Source organism: Sturnira hondurensis, unplaced genomic scaffold (genome assembly GCF_014824575.4).
Source record: "Sturnira hondurensis isolate 20B ecotype Veracruz unplaced genomic scaffold, ASM1482457v3 Scaffold0024385, whole genome shotgun sequence".
NCBI classification, from domain to species: Eukaryota; Metazoa; Chordata; class Mammalia; order Chiroptera; family Phyllostomidae; genus Sturnira; species Sturnira hondurensis.
This window is the reverse complement of record NW_028097016.1, coordinates 742,853-760,743: the sequence shown is the minus strand read 5'-3', so window position 1 is coordinate 760,743 and position 17,891 is coordinate 742,853. Positions and strand designations below refer to the sequence as shown.

Genomic DNA, 17,891 nt, shown 5'->3' with positions numbered 1-17,891 from the left:
CATTTTCACCAAAAGTAACTAGCCCTCAAAAGCGGTTTGGAACTTGAGAAACTTTTTAAGCACGTGCAAGTGGGGTTTAATGTGATGTAAAAAATGTGGCTGATAAAACTGTGTGTGCGTATGCTGAAAATAGTAGATGAAAGTACACAAACAGAAACTCCCTCAGCAGTAAGGGGTGAAAAATATCTTGGAGAAGTGTTTGCAAGAAAGGGAAACAGCATTACAAAAGGGAAACTTGGAGGAGATATGAAACAGAGGTTTTGTTATAATTATTGTGGTTGAAGCCGAAGGATGAGGGAAATTCCTGTTCTTCTCCTCCAAGTGATCCCATTATAACCCATTGACTGGGGACTTTTCCCACCCTCCCAGAAGCACTGGGAGAAAGCACCTTCCAAACTTGGAGCGCACCCGCGTATAAACACGAGAGGAACTTTGCTGATGAGAAGACCAGACTCCGCCATGCGGCGGCACAGCTCCTCTATTAGGGTACAAACATATTGAAGGTCACTGTTTGTATTACTTTCAGCCATAAAACGGCTGCTTTAAAGCAACATAAATGTATCCTCTCACAGTTCTGGAGGCCAGAAGTCCAAGATCAAGCTGTTGGAGGAGCTTCACTCCCTCAAGGACTCTGGGAGGAAACCCTCCCTTATCTCTGCCAGCTTCTGGTGGCTCCAGGGGCTCTAGGAGCTCAGCACACTGGGTCAGGGAGACCTGATGAGGGTGTGATGATGACGATGGTGACAGCCACATCTCCATGTCCTGTTGAGGGATTAGAGGCCAGTCCCTGGGATGAAAACTATTCATTTATAGATCAGTCATTTTTAGACACATATTCTCTTATTTATTTAGGAATATGGGTTATTCCCGTTGTACAGATGAGGAAGCTGAGACTCAGAGATGTTAAGTGACATGCTAATGCAGCTGGCAATGGCAGTGGCACAGGCTGGACCCCACAGTCATTAAGTACATGTTATCAGGGATGAGAAAGGAGGGAACGGTCTGAAACAAAAATTTCAGTCGTAGCATCAGCAGGCAGTGGGGGAAGGAAGGAGGAGGAGGAAAGAGTCCATCAAGACTGAATGGCTGGAGAAAAAAGAATGAAATCCTACTATCTGCGACCACATGGAGGGATGCACTGAAATAAATCAAAAAAGAAAGACAAATATACTATTTCACTTCTGTGTGGTGTCTAAGGAACAAAGCAAATGAACAAAACAGAAACAGACTCATACACACAGAAAACAGACCGATGGCTGCCAGAGGGGTGAGGGGTTGGCAGACCCAGTAGAAAAGGTGAGGGGATTAAGAAGCGCTAATTGGTAGTCACAGAACAGTCACGGGGATGTAAAGTGCAGCATAGGGAATACAGTCAATAATATTGTAGTAACTGTGGTGCCAGGTGGGCATTGGAAATATTGGGGGAAATACTTTGTAAAGTATATCATTGTAACACCACTATGCTCTACTCCTGAAACTAATACAAAATAATATTGAATGTAGGACTTCCGCCAAGTTGGAGGCATAGGTGGAAACACTGTGCCTTCTCCCACAACCAAGTTTGAATACAACAAAGGTTTGGAGAAGAAAGACGCAGCCAAAGAACAGAAAATTGAACTATATGGAAGTTCAACAACAATGAACCATTCTACCAGACCAGTAAGAGTGGCAGAGCCAGCAGTGGAGCAGGGTCGGGCAGGACAGATCCCCGGACCCCAGGCGCCCAGGCGCCCAGGCATCCAGGGTAGCGTCGGGCGGACCCACTGAGGGCTCGAGACAGCGAGAGTGAGAAGTGAGACGGACCACGCAGCCCCCAGCAACGAACCCAGCAGCGGCTGACTGCAGTCACACATTCATGAGCAGTGGGACGAATCACGAGGCCCATTCATGCGCAGAGGGACAAATCACGCAGCCCGCGGTGGCAGTGGAAAGAAGCAAAGGGTGCCCGCCATTGCATTGCTTTGGCCCCGCCCCCACATACAGTGTCACAACCCAGTGACTGGGTGGCCTGGCCCTGGTGAACACCTAGGGCTCTGCTCCTCGTACATAACAGGCACGAACAGACAAAAATATGGCTCAAGAAGAACTCAAAGTCCCAGAGCTGATAACTCTAAGTGACCAGGAAATAACGAACCTCTCAGATGCACAATTCAAGACACTGGTAATCAGGATACTCACAGAACTGGTTGATTTTAGCCACGAATTAGAGGAACATATGAAGGCTAAACTAATTGAAATGAGGGGAAATACACAGGAAACCAATAGTGATGGAAAGGAAACAGGGACTCAAATCAATGGAGTGGACCAGAAGGAAGAAAAAAATGTCCAAACAGGAAAAAGTGAAGTTACAAGAATTCAAAAAAATGAGGAGAGGATTAGGAACCTCCAGGACATCTTTAAATGTTCCAACATCCGAATTATAGGGGTACCAGAAGGGGAAAAGAAACAGCCACGAGTGGAAATTTATTTGAACAAATAATACAGGAGAACTTCCCCAGTCTGGCAAAGGAAATAGACTTCCAGGAAATCCAGGAAGCTCAGAGAGTCCCAAAGAAGCTGGACCCAAGAAGGAACACACCAAGGCACATCATAATTACATTAGCCAAGATTAAAATGAAGGAGACAATCCCAGAAGCAGCAAGAGATAAGGGGACAGTTACCTACAAAGGAGTTCCCATCAGACTGTCAGCAGATTTCTCAAAAGAGACCTTACAGGCAAGAAGGAGCTGGAAGGAAGTATTCCAAGTCATGAAATCCAAAGACCTACATCCAAGACTGCTCTATCCAGCAAAGCTTTCATTTAGAATGGAAGGGCAGATAAAATGCTTCTCAGATAAGGTCAAGTTCAAGGAGTTCATCATCACCAAGCCTTTATTATATGAAATGTTAAAGGGATTTATCTAAGGAAAACAAGATAAAAAATATGAACAGTGAAAGGACAGCAAACTCACAGTTACTAACAACCACACCTAAAACAAAAGCAAACCAAGAGGACAGCTAGATCAGGAGTGGAACCATAGAAATGAAGAACACATGGAGGGTTAGCAACAGGGGAGTGGGAGGAGGAGATGGGGGGAGAAGGTACAGAAAATAAGTAGCATAGATGGTAGGTAAAAAATAGATAGGGAGGAGGGCAAGAATAGTAGGGGAAATATAGAATCTAAAGAACTTGAGACACGTGGTCATAAACTAAAGGGGGGAATGGTGGGGGAGGGGTGTGCAGGGTGGAGGGGAATGAAGGGGGAAATAGAACAACTGTAATGGTATAATCAATAAAATATATTTAAAAATTAAAAAAATAAAAATAAAGAGATGAAATATTACAAAAAACAAAAAAACAAAAGAATATTGAATGTAAATTATAATTAAAATAAAATTAAAAATAAATCAGTCAATAAAAAGACTGGTTTTGTTGAAGGGTGGGCAGTAGTGACATCGGGAACCTAGGTTATGTTTAAAAAGGCAACGTTTTTCAGAAAGATGGGTGCTTTACATCACTGCCTCCCTCATTACACCTGAGAACAGGGACCTTCAATGTGGAAGCCTCTCACTCCCTGTCAAGAGGAGGCCTGTGGTAAAGGTTGATTTGCTGTGTGATTAGAGGCAAGTCACTTGCCTTTCTGTGTCAAGTTTCCCAGATGAAGAGGAGTTGCTCTAGATAAATGCTAAATTCCTGTCTGGCTCTGAGCTCCTGTGAGTCTGTGATTTCATTATCTCTAGCTTCTAGCTCAGGGTATGCACTGAGTAAGTGACAAAATGTGAACAGAAAGCTTAAGAGGCTGTGTGGGATTCACCTCAAAAAAAAATCATCTTTACTGCCGCCTAGTGCTCATAGCTGGGAACCACAAGCAGAACCATGAAACTGACCTTCAGACTGAGAAGGCAACCGCACTCTCACTGTCCAAAGGTAGGTCTTCTGGAAAAGAAAGTCCCACGTCTCTCTCCCAAGATAAAAACTCCCAACCCAAGGCAAAGTTCACAGCATTTACCTAGATTTCTCCACACATAACTTAGAGCGGAGCTGGCCTCTGCTCTGCACAGGCTGCTGGACATACATCGCCCGCTAGGTGAGGTGACCCCTCCCACATTTGGGACCTGGTTATTGTCACTTCCTTAGGCAGAGATGGTGGACTTCCCAAGTGCACAACTGTTCAATCTTCACAAAATTGGTGCTGAAAATCACGACGTACATTTGTGGGGTGGCCGAGGTTAGGACTAGGACTTAGCCTGGAGCCAGAGGTTGAGGGTTCTGGCTAGCCTCAGGCTGGGGCTGCAGTTGGGCCGACTCAGCACCATCAGGCCTTTCCTCCATCCTTCAGGAAGGGTCTGTCCTCTGGGAAGAGCTCTGTGGCCTGGGGCCCGCATGGTGCTGCAGAACTCAGCCTCCATGGGCCCCTTCAAGGCATCTCCTGTTCTTACCCTGCCCCCCTGCCCTGGAGAGACTCTGGAAGAGCCAGCTCCCGCCCTTCCCAGCGAAGCCCCAGTGCAGACCTCTGCACACCTACTGCCCCCTCTCAGTCGTTCGCATCAGCAACACTATCTCCTCCACCTGCACTTTCTGCTCTGCCCTTCTTCAGCTACTTCCCAGCAAATTTCCAGTCACCTATTGTGTCCCAGCTCAGGTATCGGGGTTCCAGTTCAATAAGGCACCCCAGGTTGGGGTAGCGGCACCTCTGTCACAGGTCTGACCACCCTGCATCCCCTCAGCAGTTTCCAATGTTTGTTTCAGCTCCTCAGGAGCCCTTCAGAAGCTCACGGCTTCCGAAACAGAAGAGCAGTCCCTACAGTAGATGAATGGCAGGACAGGCCTGTATGCAGTGGGAAAGTTGGAACGAGGCCCCTTAGGCTCAGCTGGGAAGGGTTCCCAGGTGCTTAGTTGTCGCTGAACTGAATGGAATCAGAACAGAGAGCTGTGAGACCTGGTGGGCTATGAAAGCACTAGAGCGACAGCAGGCCAGGGCTCCCCTTTGTGGCATAACTTAGGCCAGGCACAAGGAACGCGCGGTTGGAGCGATCCATAAGGACCTTTCCAGCTCAGCCTCTCCAGGACCTTACGGCTGGACAGCAGCCCTTCATTTAGCACGTGTGGTAGGTGGCCATGAGGGGCTCCAAGGACCCCTGCCTCCTGGTGGTCACTCCACCTGTAACTCTCCTGAGTGTGACCTGGACCTGATGGTCTGCACCTGATGAAGAGAATATGGCAAAAGTGACAGGCGATCACTTCCAAGATTAGGTCATAAAAGACTGTGACTTCTGTCCACACTGTTCTCTAGCTCATCTTGTTTCCTATCCCTGATGAGCCAGCTGCCCTGCTGTGAGATGTTCCATGGAAAGGCCCACATGGCAAGGAACTGGGAGTGGCCTGTGGTCACCAGCCAGTGAGGAAGTGAATCCTGCCCATGAGCATGTGAATGACCTTCAAGGTGGATCCTCCCCAAGTCAAGCCTCGAGAGGCTGCAGCCTTGTGAGAGACCCTGAAAGCAGAGGGCCTGCTAAGCCAGACCTCAACTACAGACTCGGAAGCTGTGAACAGTGTTGTCTGAAGCCACTAAGTGTTGGGATAATTTACCACACAGCGATAGATAACTAATACACCACCCAGGAGCAAGGGGGAGAAGGCTTGGCAGGTAGCCTGACTAGGAGCCGTGGTCTCCCCAAGTGTCAGTAGCAAGATGCAGATGTGGCCCCAGCAAGAACCCAGAGGACACTCATTTTTATTTATTTGTTTAGGAATATACAAAAGTCTGACATGGTACAATGATCTCATCAAGAGAACACAGATCACATACAAGAGGGGCTGAATTTCCTCCCTGGCCCCATTCTCTCAAAAAGGCACATATATGTGAGGCTTGGGTCTAGGGGCCTCCTATCCTGAAACCAGTCTGATGCTCAGAAGTCCCGACTCCTCTGGGAACAGGAAGAGGGCCCCCTTCCTCACACCCACTCTCGGAGGTGTGGGTTAACCAAATGGAGGCCACTGCAAAGTACAGGATTCGGGCCAAGGCTGGCTCTGTGCTGGGTCCACATCATCAGCCCCCTGAGGAAAAGCAATCACTCCAACCAGGATGTGGTAGCTGGATAATCCAAGAGACGGTGCATCTGGAACAGCCCTGCTCCCCAACACAGGATCATCCCCACCCCCATCGTCTCTCCGAAGGCCAGTCCAGGCTCAGCTGCAAAAGACTGGGGGTGTGGGAAGTGGCAGAAAGGGGAGTCAGGCTGCAACAGTCCAGATGCTCATCAATGCACTCTTCCAGGAAGGGACGACTGTGCCCTTCAAGGCTCCCCCTTGGTAAGAGGGACTAGCCCTGCAGTCAAGTCAAGGTAGCTCGGAACAGAGGTGTTTGTGTTCAGAGTGGCTTCTGCTCCTCATCCTCCGGGGACAATGAGCAAATGACCGCATTAGCCTGAGTCTCTAAGGGCTGTTCTTCCTCCCCAGTCAACTGGGACTGAGTTTTCTCCGTAATTTCAGGGAGGGGAGCAGAGGGAGTGGTTGAGAAACCCTAAAGGCCAAGAGGTCTTAGCCACCACCTAATACAGGACCAACTAGAAGTGAAAGAGCTTGAAATAATAACTTTTTCCTTCTTAAAAAAGACCTAGTATTATAATGGTTTAACAAAAGTATTATAATTTCTTTTAAATAACCCACAGACACCCATGACACTTCCAAATTTACAGAACAAGAAGCACTCGAGAACTTGGTAGAATGCGAGGTGCAGTCGGCTTCCCACGGCCACTGGCCCGAGGGCTGGCTCAGTTCACCTCCAGGACCTCGGTCTCTGGGAGGCCAACCTTGGTCTTGTGCTTGTCGAAGAGCTTCACCAGGGCCTCCATGTACATGGCGTGGTACAGGTCGATGTCCTGCTGGGTGGGGTGCTCCAGCTTGGGAATGGTGATGGGCTCGCCCACTGCAGGGATGGAGCAGAGGCCCCTGGTTAGTCAGTGCCACTCAGCCCACCCTCCCCGGGTATTCACCAAGATGTGGACGGCAGCAGCCCTGTGCGAGGTGCCGACCATGTGCCAGGAACTGTAACTGTGCTGGACATGTTCTGCCTCATGTTGTCCTTCCTACAGGTAATAAGACTGAGGCCCCACAGCATGGGGAGGGGCCTGCCCAAGGCCACAGAGCCGCGAGGCAGTAAGCGGGATGAACCCCAGCTGCACCCCCTACACTTGGCTGGGAGCTCCTTCAAGAGCTGGGGGACCAGGGAAGGGCTCTGCTTTTGCCCTGCCCTGGACAAGTCTCTTCCCCTCTCTTAGGATCGGTTTCCTCACCTATCATACAGAATCCTCCCTCAGGGGACTTGGCTAAGGATCCCGCAAAACTGTGACTTGCTTTGAGAAGTGTGACAAGGGCAGGACAGGGAGGAGACCAACATTCAGACATCTGTGCATTGTTTTATTTCCTAATCCTGTTTCCTCTCCACACCCAACTCATGACCAAATCCTGTCAAAGACGTTCCTGAAATTTCTCTTAAGTTCTCCTTCCATCTCCACGGCCATTCTCTTGATTCCAGCCACCAGCTACCACTTGTCTTGGAGCTTCCATTGCTGCCCTTCCTAATCCATTCTCTCTCCAGCAGCCTCAAGGATCACTTGAAATGCAAATCTGAACCTTCCCTCCCCACACCCTCAAGCAGCCTTCCACTCCTAAGGTGGAGCCCATCCCTTTGCGAGGCCCACAGGCCCCTGCTCCTGCCCAGTCCTCCCTGGGCCTGAATGCATCTGCTGCCCCACAGAGACGGGGCCTGGTATGGGACTTGTGGTGCATAAGGGGAGTCCAGGGTGACTCTGGATCCCATGGACCAAGATGCAGGAAGTCGTTCCTTCTGTAAAGTCCCAAACAGAATATCTGTCTCTGAAATTCAAAGTATCTATGTGACCTTTGGCCCCTGAAGTCCATGGCTAGTGGCCTGCTTGCTCCTGTGTGGTCTCCAGCTTGTGAAGCATTAACACACACACACACACACACACACATGCCTCCAAAAGATGATTCTTTGGAATCCTCTAAATGGCCCCAGATAAACCCAAAACAACCCAGCTGAGGCCAAATGCAGCATTTTTGCTACACTTTTCACAGGACTATGCACCAGTCACATTGATTTTTTTTTTCTGTTCCTCAAAAATCTAAAGTCTTGCTGTAGTAGGGACTTCCCTTAGGCCATTGTTTCTGACAAACACTCTGCTCCCTCCACCTCTTTTGCTGGACAATTCCTATTTAGCTAACAGTGTAAGTCACCTCCTCCCTGGGGTCCACTCTGACCCCCAGAGCACCCCACACATCCTACTCATACCCCCTATTGACCTTTGTTGAACAAGATCTTTCCTGACAGACCCCAGGGCTCTGCAAACGCAGAACGGCTGGGTCTTGTTTTCTCACCCAGTGCAGCTTGGCTCACAGTGATAACACTACGCACCCCATTACCTACCCATCCCTTTGCCACCAACTCCCATGTGGCAGCGCCTAACATGTCCTCATGGTTTACAGCATGGACATCAGAGCCAGGAGGCCTGGATTTGAATCCTAACTCTCCCACTAACTAGCTGTGGCACCCCAAGTTCAGGTGGGGAGGCTCACCGACAGTGGTGATGGGCTTGGAGTAGGGCACCAGTCCCCAGGTGTTGGAGGAGAAGAGGCCTCGGCCATGGAAGATGCATGGGGCGAAGCCAATGTACTTCTGGAACTTCTTCTGGACCCACTGGCCCCAGGAGCCCTCCTCGAAGATCACCTGCTTGTAGACCTCATTCTCTCCAAAGGAGTAGGTGGGGACCAGGTCGGCTCTGGAAGAAACAGGCCGAGGTCTGTCACTCCCCAGTCTCTGGCTTCAGTTCCTCCTGTCAGCCCTAGAGGCCTGGGCCCCAGCCAAGCCCCAGCCAAGCCCCCTCAGGGCTGTAACAGAACCCCCCCACCCTGGGACCCCAAACCATGTGTCCCCTCACTACCAGGTTTAGATGACCCCTCTGCCCCCAGTTAGTGACTAGGGAGCATATCAGGGCTCTGGGACCACTAAGCAAGGGGGAGGGTGAAGCCCTGCTCCAGAACGCCTGCTCTCTCTCATTTTGCAGGGCCTCGCTCTGCTGGGAAGCTCTCCCTGTCCCACCTCCAACCCAGGCCTCTCTCAGTTCCACGTCACAGCCTTCAGCACACTGTGTTGTCGCTGTCTGTGCCTCCCCACTTCCTCCTACCCTGAATGCAGGAATGGGGTCTGATTGTGTCCCCAGTGTCTGGCACAGGGCTGGGCCCTGAAGAGCAGCCTCTTTTGAAGCTTGAGATAAGGTTCTGAGGGGGCAGAGAGGAGGGATGGGTGGGACCTACATGGCTAGTGCCATCCCTAACTTGTATGTGACTGCAGGCTGCAGCCTTTCCCACTCCAGTCTGTAGATGCTAGAAGTCTGTCACCCCAAGGCTGCCCTCCAGGGGTGGCCTGGAGCCTAGATACAGGAAGAAAACACTGGACCTGGAGTCCAAAGAGCTTGCTCTTCTTTTTACATGACCCCTACTGGGCCACTTAGCCCCACTCAGTTTTCCCCAGTGGGAAATGGGGGTGTTGGCACCAGCAAGACTGCTGGGAATCAAAGGGAACTTGGAAGTGAATGCACTGCTTTGTCATTTGGAATGTGCCAAACAGGTGGCCGCACAGAACGTGCCTCTGGTTTTCCAGGAAATCCAAGCTGCCCAGCTCTTCCCTGCATGTCCTCAGTACCGGCCCTCCAGGAAGCCTTCCCTGCGGCTTCCAGCCATGCCAGCCTCACTTCTGGTCTCTTGCTCTCCTAGCAGCATGACACATTTTTGTCCCCAGGGCACTGTCCCATATATGAACCTGGCCTCGCAGCCCACCTGTGAGGGCTTGGGGCAAATAGGCTGCACCTTTGCCCAGTAAGACACTAAACTTGGCTTTCTGACCTCCCCTGCCCCACACAGGATGGTGAATTCTCTTCTCTGCCCTCCTGGAGTCTGGGCCCTGCCTCCAGGCAAGGTTTCGGGCAAGTGTGTATGCATGTGCACATGTGTGCGTGCAGGGAGGCACCTACCCGTGTCGCAGCGCCAGTTTCACGAAGCCCTTGCGGTTGCGCAGGGTGACAGCATTCTTGCCTGGCCTGGAGCTCAGGGACTCAGCTGCGCCCCCCACGACTATGATGACGGCATTGCCAGTCCCATTCTTTGACAGCAAGTAGTCTATGGTGTCCCGGTTCACAGGGCAGATGCCTGGGGGGCAGAGGGGACACACAGTCAGGGCTGCCCCTGCAAGCGCTGCCTACCCTCACAGCCACGAAGAAACAGGGAGAGCCCTGGACTCGGGCCCCAGACTAACCCAGCCACTTAGAAGTTGCGTGGCCCTACATAAGCTGTCCTCTTCCTGAGCCTCGGCTTACTTATCTGAAAAATGGGGATAATGACACAAGGCTGGTTGGGTAACTTAATCATTTGGCAAATACTATCTGAGGTCTTGACCCTGCCAGGCTGGTGCCNCTACCCTCACAGCCACGAAGAAACAGGGAGAGCCCTGGACTCGGGCCCCAGACTAACCCAGCCACTTAGAAGTTGCGTGGCCCTACGTAAGCTGTCCTCTTCCTGAGCCTCGGCTTACTTATCTGAAAAATGGGGATAATGACACAAGGCTGGTTGGGTAACTTAATCATTTGGCAAATACTATCTGAGGTCTTGACCCTGCCAGGCTGGTGCCAGGTGCTGGGAAGCCCCATGAATCAGGTTGCTGGGGGTCACAGGCCAGGGAATAATGGCAGAGACATAGACAACGATCAGATTGTTCAAAGGGCAGCACAGGGGCTGGGGCACCCAGAAAAGGGGCCAGAGAAGGCTTTCTAGGGAAGATGTTATCCAAGGTGAATCCTGAAGACCTCAAGAACAGCTCTCCTGTCCCCCCTGCCCCCCCCGCACCTGCAGCAGGCTGCACCTCTAAGCACAGGAATGGTGTGGTGTACTGGCTTCCACGTGAATCTGTCACCTCGCTCAGTGAGACGGCTCAGGCCTTGGCAGGGGAGCCCAGTAAGGATAAGCAGAGATGGATTCTCACCTCCAGACATCAGGTACTCCCTCAGCACTGGCATCCGGAAGTTGCCGGCCAGTGTGGCCAGGTAGGGCCTGATGCCTGGGAACTTCTTGCTCATACTCGTGGCCTCTGTGCTGAAGTTGCAGAAGGCACCCACCCCCATGATGCCATGGGGGTGGTATCCCAGGATGTAGTTCCTTGTGGTCAGCAGGTTGTGAGTCTTCACCAGCTGCAGGGAACACCCTCAGGTGAGAAGAAACCAGCCAGGATGGGGTCTGGGGCACATCCAGAAGGCAGAGAGGCTGGGTTTGCCATACCCGCTGGGACTGCGGGCCTCAAGGCTGGAGCGACTCTCCACACGTGACCTCGTACTCTCATCACTGGGGCCACAGCGCCTCATGCTCGCCAGTTGCTGTTTGGATTTCGAGTCCCTGGGAAGGGGGTGGGAAACTTTCTCCCTTGACCCACTTGTTTCTCCAGCCAAACACACCAGGTTCTCTTATTTGCACTCTACCAGCCTCCTGTCTTCCCCTGCTCTGGGCCTATCCTCCTCACTGCAGCCAGAGTGACTATTCCCAGTGCCATCCCTATAACTCTCTGGCTCCCACTGGGATAGAGTCCAAGCCCCTTAGTCTGGCCAGAGAGGGGATGGTGCGGCTAGATGGAATGGAAACTTCCAGGCAGCTAGGTTCAGCTCAGGCTCTGATACAGGAAGGACAAGGGCAAGCAACAGCCCACGTGCCAGCGACGGGGGTGGAGGGGGAGGGAGTCAGCTGTACCTCTGGGCAGCTGGCCTGTGGTACTTTCCACTAAGCTATCCTGGGACGCTCTAAAGAATGATTGGCTTCCTCAGAGGCCACCCCCGGCCTGGTGTTAGGGTTAGGGGGTGGGTGCGAGGTTTCCTTCCCTAAAGCCTGAGCCCCGAGAGGCACCTGCCCAGCATCGCAACACACAGGACGGAGCAAGGGTGCTGAGAGGGGTGGAGGGTGCGGTATTTTGTTCAGAAAAACATCACATTTCTTCTGATTAGAAAAATAATGAATAATCACAGAGAATTTTCAAAATGCAGAAAATTTTTTAAAAAGAAAAGAAAAAGATAAGGAAGTCAAAAGCACCTCTTCTCCCATCATCCAGCTAAACCCTCTGATGTGCCGAGTCCTCTTTTCTAGTCAAATATGCACACATACGAAACTGAAGTCATGTCCTTGGTACCATTTTTATATAATTTCTCACCAAGCATTATCATATCCTATCTATTTTTCCTTATCAAATTCCTCAGCCATATGTCTTCTCATGACTGTATCATTCTCTCACATGGCTGTGCTACCTGTAATGGAACTATAATCAAATTCCGACTGCCGTACCTTTAAAAAGCTTCCAAAATTTCCCTTAGAAATAATGCCTCCATAAACACTGTTTTATCCACATAACTCATTATTTTCTTGAGACAAACTTCTAGAAATACAGTTCCTAGGCCCAGGGATGTGAATATTTTGGTCCCGTGGGCTTCCCTGACTCTCTAAAGAGGAGATGTCGGCGCAGCCACCTGCGCGTGGTGTTGGAAAGTGCCCACTTGCACACCCTGGTGCAGAGCTGCTGGCCATCAGCAGAGCATGAAGAGCCCAGGCTCTCCGTGAGCCCAGATGCAGGAACCCCTTGGCTGAGGGAAGGACACTGTGCTTGGCTGGGGGTGAGGCGTGGCAGGGGACGGCCTCAGGGAGGGGATGGAAGCGGGGGCAGCTCCGTGAGCAAGCCCTGCTGAGCTCCACTCTCTGTTGCTGGAGATATTCTTGCTCTTTCTCCCACTTCATCTTTGGCAAGCAGATTATAGCTGCTCAAAAACCCGACCAAGTCTCAGCCGACAGCTACACAAATGGGGAGCAGCAGCAGCTTGGTTTGTGGCTCGTGGTGTGGGGACAGTGGGAGGGTCCAACGGGAGCCCAGCTTGTTGAGCTTTGCAAGGTGGTCATTCTGAGACTTTGCCTCCTAAAGAGCAGGGCTGCCCACCATGTTAACGCTCAGCAAAGCTAGAAAGGAAAAAGCACCTGTGCCAGTTGCCCCGGAAAAGGCAGGCACTGAGGTAAGAGCTCAAGCAGCTAGTACTGCACTGGAAACTTGATCCTGAGAGGGCTGGAAGCTCTAGGCCGTTCCTTCCACCATGAGGTGGACACCGAGGCCCAGAGAGACAAGCTGCTGCTTCCCCGGGGGAGCCCAGGGAAACACTCCCCACTCCTCACGAGGCCACCCGGCTGCGCTTTTCCCAGGGCCTGGGTTGTCGGTGTGTCATCTAGTGGGAGCCCTGCTGGCTCTTTAAGTCATTTCTCCCTTCCCCCGAGCCTGTGTGGTGGGACACTTGGTTAAAGGGGGGGCCGCGGCGCACAGTGCAGACTAACGGCCCTTGGTGTTGGTGCAGTGCCCAGAGGCGTGCAGGCGCCTGACACAGATTTGACCTGTCTTTGTCCCACAGTCTTCTCCCCTCAGGGCTGGACAGAGTGTCCATCCTGGAGAAAGGAAGAAGGACACCTCTAAAAAAGGCTCTGTTGACAAGCCTGCGTTTGTGAGCCCTGTTTCCTAGAACGAAGTCTCGGTCCAAGGGGGGTAGCCAGGCCAGGCCCACTGGCTCATGTGAGCCTGGGACACATTCCTGGCAAGTCACTCCTCACACTCTGTCTCTCAGGACAGGGAAGATGCTCAGACAGGCATGCGCCACCCTGGCCCCACAGAGAGGGAAACTCAGAAGTAGAGCCGAGACTCACTCGCAGGGCTCACACAGCAGGGCCGGGTGGCGGGGCCATTGGAGTGAGAACCTGGCTCCTAAAGCAAACAGCCTGGGTTCCTGTACCAGCCCTGACACTGACCCGCTTTGGGAACTCGGGGCAGCCCCTCTGCTCTGGGCCTCAGTAGGCCTGTCATGAAATGATGCAGATGGACAAACAGAGGACTCTAAGCTCAGAGTCTTTCGTAGTCCCCTCTCTAAAAATCCTTTCTAGATCCAGACACTGCTGGGGAAGGCCAACAGTCAGGCGGCGGCTAACACAGGAGCGGGCAGCTGCGGGCAGCTACAGATCATTACGCAACTGCTGGCGAGAGGCTGGGGACAAGGGGTGAGACAGGAGGGCCGAACATGACTCTCCACAGAGCGTCAGCCCTGATGGCGGAAGACGAGCCTGGACAAGGTCACCGTCAGGCAACAGCAAAGGCCAGGTTGAGACTTAGTGTCCTAGCCCGCCCGCCTGAGGCCCGGTGTGGCTTTGGTCCTCATGCCCAGGAGCCTCCCAGAGCCAACCCAAACCTGTCTCGTTTCCAACTCCCAGCTGACTGTTTGGAACAGAGGTGTGATAAGGGACACTGGGTTTTGCTTTGGTTCTTTCAGATGGGCAAAGCTCCATGGGGGTGGCCCTCTGCCTATTCCAGTCTGACCACAGCCACCGTCTTCTGGGATGAGGGGGCTGTCAGACTTGAGGAGGCCCCCTGTGGGGCAGGCCACCCTGAACAGTGGGGCCTGGCCCCTGCGGTGAGGGCCCCAGTAGGGAGAACCAAGTCCACGGTTCCTCACAATGAGCCATGGTTCACCACTTTTTATCACAGGCACAGCTCCACTTTGCACACAAGACTAACGGGGTTTGGAGAGCTTGAAAAAGTGCACCTGGGGTCCCGTGGGCAGAGAGTGACAGAGTCTAGCAGGATCCATTAGACAGTGAGCTCATGTGAGGGCAGGGACCAGGCTGACTCTCATGGGTCCCCATGTCCAGCCCTGCACAGGGAGCAGTGACCGATGCTCAGGGTGACAGAGCCAGAACTCACCCCACGTCTCCAACAGCAAAGCAGAGAGAGGTGGGGCTCAACCCAATGGGGAAACCTGGGACTGAACCTCCCCCAGAGAAATGGGCGGTAGGAATTCAGGGGGATAGAACCCGGAGCCTGGATTCCAGTACTAGCACAGGCATGGACTCGCTGTGCAACCTGTACTGGTCCCTGCCCTTCTTTCGGACGGTTTCCTCACCTCCAAAATGAAAGGGTTGAGTCCTATGATGCAACACAATCACAGCAACAACAGCCCTGAATTCCTCACAGAGGGAGAGATGGGGTCAGCGGAAGGGAGGAGAACCCTGACCTTGAAGGTTCTGGAAAATGTGGGCTCAGGCTGGGGTGGGCAGGAGCTGGCTCTGGGGGAGCCCCACTATACTGGGTGCAGTGAAGGAATGGAGGGGTCACCAGGCACCTCCCCGAGGCAGCATGCCAGGATGTCTCAGTCACTGACTCAGAACAGCAAACACACACCACCCTGCGTCATGCACACTTTCACACTCACAGGCTGCCACCACTCGGAAACCCCACCGCTTTCTGCTGGGTTCCCTCAGCAGCTAGGGTGTGCTGGGGCTGGGGTGCTGGCTGAGCTGGCCTGACAGGTCTTTCCCCTGCAGGATTCTGACAGAATTATCCACAACCCACAAGTGTCACCCAAATGTACAGGGGTCTAGATGCCTCTGCCTTGCCAAGCTAGTCTGCAGACCACAGGCAGGGGGATGGAGTTGAGACTAAAGCTAGACCATTTATTCTGTCAGGACCTGGAGGTTGGCCCCGGAGAAAAGAGACAGTGGGCGCTCAGAAGACTGGTGTGGAGGACCCTGAGCAGCCGATGGTGCATCGGGGAGGAAACCCAGAGACCAACTTGGTCTGAACTTGTTTCATATGAGGAGACTGAACCCTGGAAGGGGCGGTGCCTCACCCAGGGTCAGGCCAGGCTCTTCCTGCTTCGGCCCTCCAATGTGGCAGGAAGCCTCAGTGTCCATGCTTCCCTCCCAAGGCTCTGCTGCCCGGGCAGGCAGAGCGCTGTGGTGGGAAGGGCCCAGGCTTTGAGGCCAGACAGCAATTGGAACCTACCCCTCACTAGCCTCAGTCAGCTCTGCTACTCTGACCTGCCCTTTCCTCTTTTGTTCAGAAGGGATACAGTCGGTGCTCTCCCTGAGGCCGGGAGGGGGGGCGGGGGGGCGGCACACATCTGTGTTCTCCCCTCCCCCGCCTCTTCCCACCAGGTGCATTACCTTTGCCTTTCTCCTAAACCCCAAGGGCCCTTCTTCTGCCTCTGTAACTTGTTGTCTGAGCCTCTGCAGCCCTACTGGCTCACTTCTACTACCTCTATAACTTTCTAAATAAACTTTGTCTTATCGTTTGGGAACCAAAGGGAAAAAAAAAACAAGGGGGAAAGTTAGTACCCCTTACAGGAGACTCCCTGGGGAAACGGCGGGCTCCTAGCAGTCTTCCAGTAAGCAGAGACCCTCCTGGTCCACGCCAGAGTCTTCTCCGCACACCCAGGGGCCTGTGTTCCCACTGTTTCCCTGCCTCTTCAGTGCTGCGATCGTGAGGGTGGAGCTCTAGGAGCAGCTCCTCCAGCCACCTTCCCAGCACTTCAGCAACTAGGGTCTCACTCTTCCTTCACTGCACATCGAATTTCCTGGGCCTCAATTCCCACGGCCAGGACCGCTAGTGACCCACCTGCGGCCGACGGAGAGTGTGTGGTATTTCTGTAAGAGCTTCAGAAAGAGAGAAAGCCCCTCACACCGGTCATTATACTTGGTTCAGTGAAATCCTTGGTTCAGGCCAGATCAACTTAGACTGCTTAAGTATTGCTCTTGATAAATGCCCTCACATGTTAAGCTACGCCTTGAACATTCACTGAAAGGCAGACACCAACGGCCATAACATCTGCTGCTACACCTGCTCCTCAGGTCACTCAGGATCTCCGTGTCTGAAACACCTTTTAGGTTCAAATGCTAGATCAAGTCTTGCTTCCCCAAGGAGAGAGCAAGCTTCTTGCTTCTTCCTTTCCCGAAATAAGAACAAACAACTATCCTGTCTCCCCCTTTGCCTTGGCTGCCAGGAAGCTCAGAACTAATGCTGAACCTCAACCACCACACTCCATGTTAACCCTTATGGCTAAAATACTAGTGTGTTTCCCCCCAAGTCTGATTTTTCTGTTTGCTTGGTATGGCATGATGTGTGCCCTAAATTGCTCAAATCCTGCATAAATTGGGAAAGAGCATAAACAGATGCTCTGAGTGAGAGATGCCACATGGTTCAACTCCGCATGGGTGGGTCACTGTGGATGTGCAGGTTAAGGCTCAAATTCAGATCTCCCAGCCATTCCCACCCTCTGAAGATAATATCCGAAAATCTTTACCTGAATGGGAAAGTAGTCTCGAAAGTAGCGCCACACAGCCCAATTTCGGACCCACTCTGACCTCCTGCCACCTTCCAGAGAACAAAATACAGTGTTGGGAAGGAGTGGGAATAGGGGAGGGGGACGTTTGGGTAAGACAAGACAGAAGCAGTGTGAACCCCTGAGGTGGGCGACTATCGCCCTAGGCAGCATCTTCTCCCCCTGCCCACTGGGCCCCTGTCCACGTTCATCCTCTCACGTGAGGCCAACCCTCGACTGAGCATGAGCTCCGATGAGGACCGGATGGTGCCCCAGCAGTGGTTTTAGAGCCCCCACCCCAACCACTCCCTGGTCTAGCCCAACATGTCTCACATAACAGGTATTAAGTAAAAAGAGGCAACACCCACAATGAGGAACCTCAGCTTGTGCAAGAGGGAAGGTTCTGAGGGCGAGGCAGTGGGGCAAGGAGACCCATGCCCTTACCTTTCTTGGGTGTGTTCCAGTCAAACACCAGCCAGGTGAAGTACAGCACGGCGATGAGCCAGCAATCAGTGCAGAATATGTACATGAGGATGACGGTGCAGGTCACCCCTGGTGGGCAAGCAAAAGGCCACAGGTCAGGCGCTGTCCTCCCTGCGTGGGCCTCCGGCTTCCCTGGGCAAAGGCTCACCGAGTGACTAAGTGAGCGTTTACTACGGCACTAAGCTAGGCACAACAAA

At 52.5% G+C, this 17,891-nt stretch overlaps 1 protein-coding gene across 1 annotated transcript in view; it reads right to left on the bottom strand.

Annotated features, from left to right (window-relative positions):
- Positions 1–5,698: 5,698 nt before the first annotated feature.
- Positions 5,699–17,891, bottom strand: part of DGAT2 (diacylglycerol O-acyltransferase 2) — a 32,187-nt gene continuing 19,994 nt past the window's right edge. Inside the window, exons 3-8 of the mRNA XM_037038395.1 lie at positions 17,656–17,763; positions 17,194–17,264; positions 11,037–11,241; positions 10,033–10,207; positions 8,579–8,781; positions 5,699–6,908 (exon numbers count right to left, since the gene is read on the bottom strand). Coding sequence (XP_036894290.1) covers positions 6,754–6,908; positions 8,579–8,781; positions 10,033–10,207; positions 11,037–11,241; positions 17,194–17,264; positions 17,656–17,763 — 917 coding nt within the window. The 3' untranslated portion in view covers positions 5,699–6,753. The remainder of the gene's footprint in view (positions 6,909–8,578; positions 8,782–10,032; positions 10,208–11,036; positions 11,242–17,193; positions 17,265–17,655; positions 17,764–17,891) is intronic.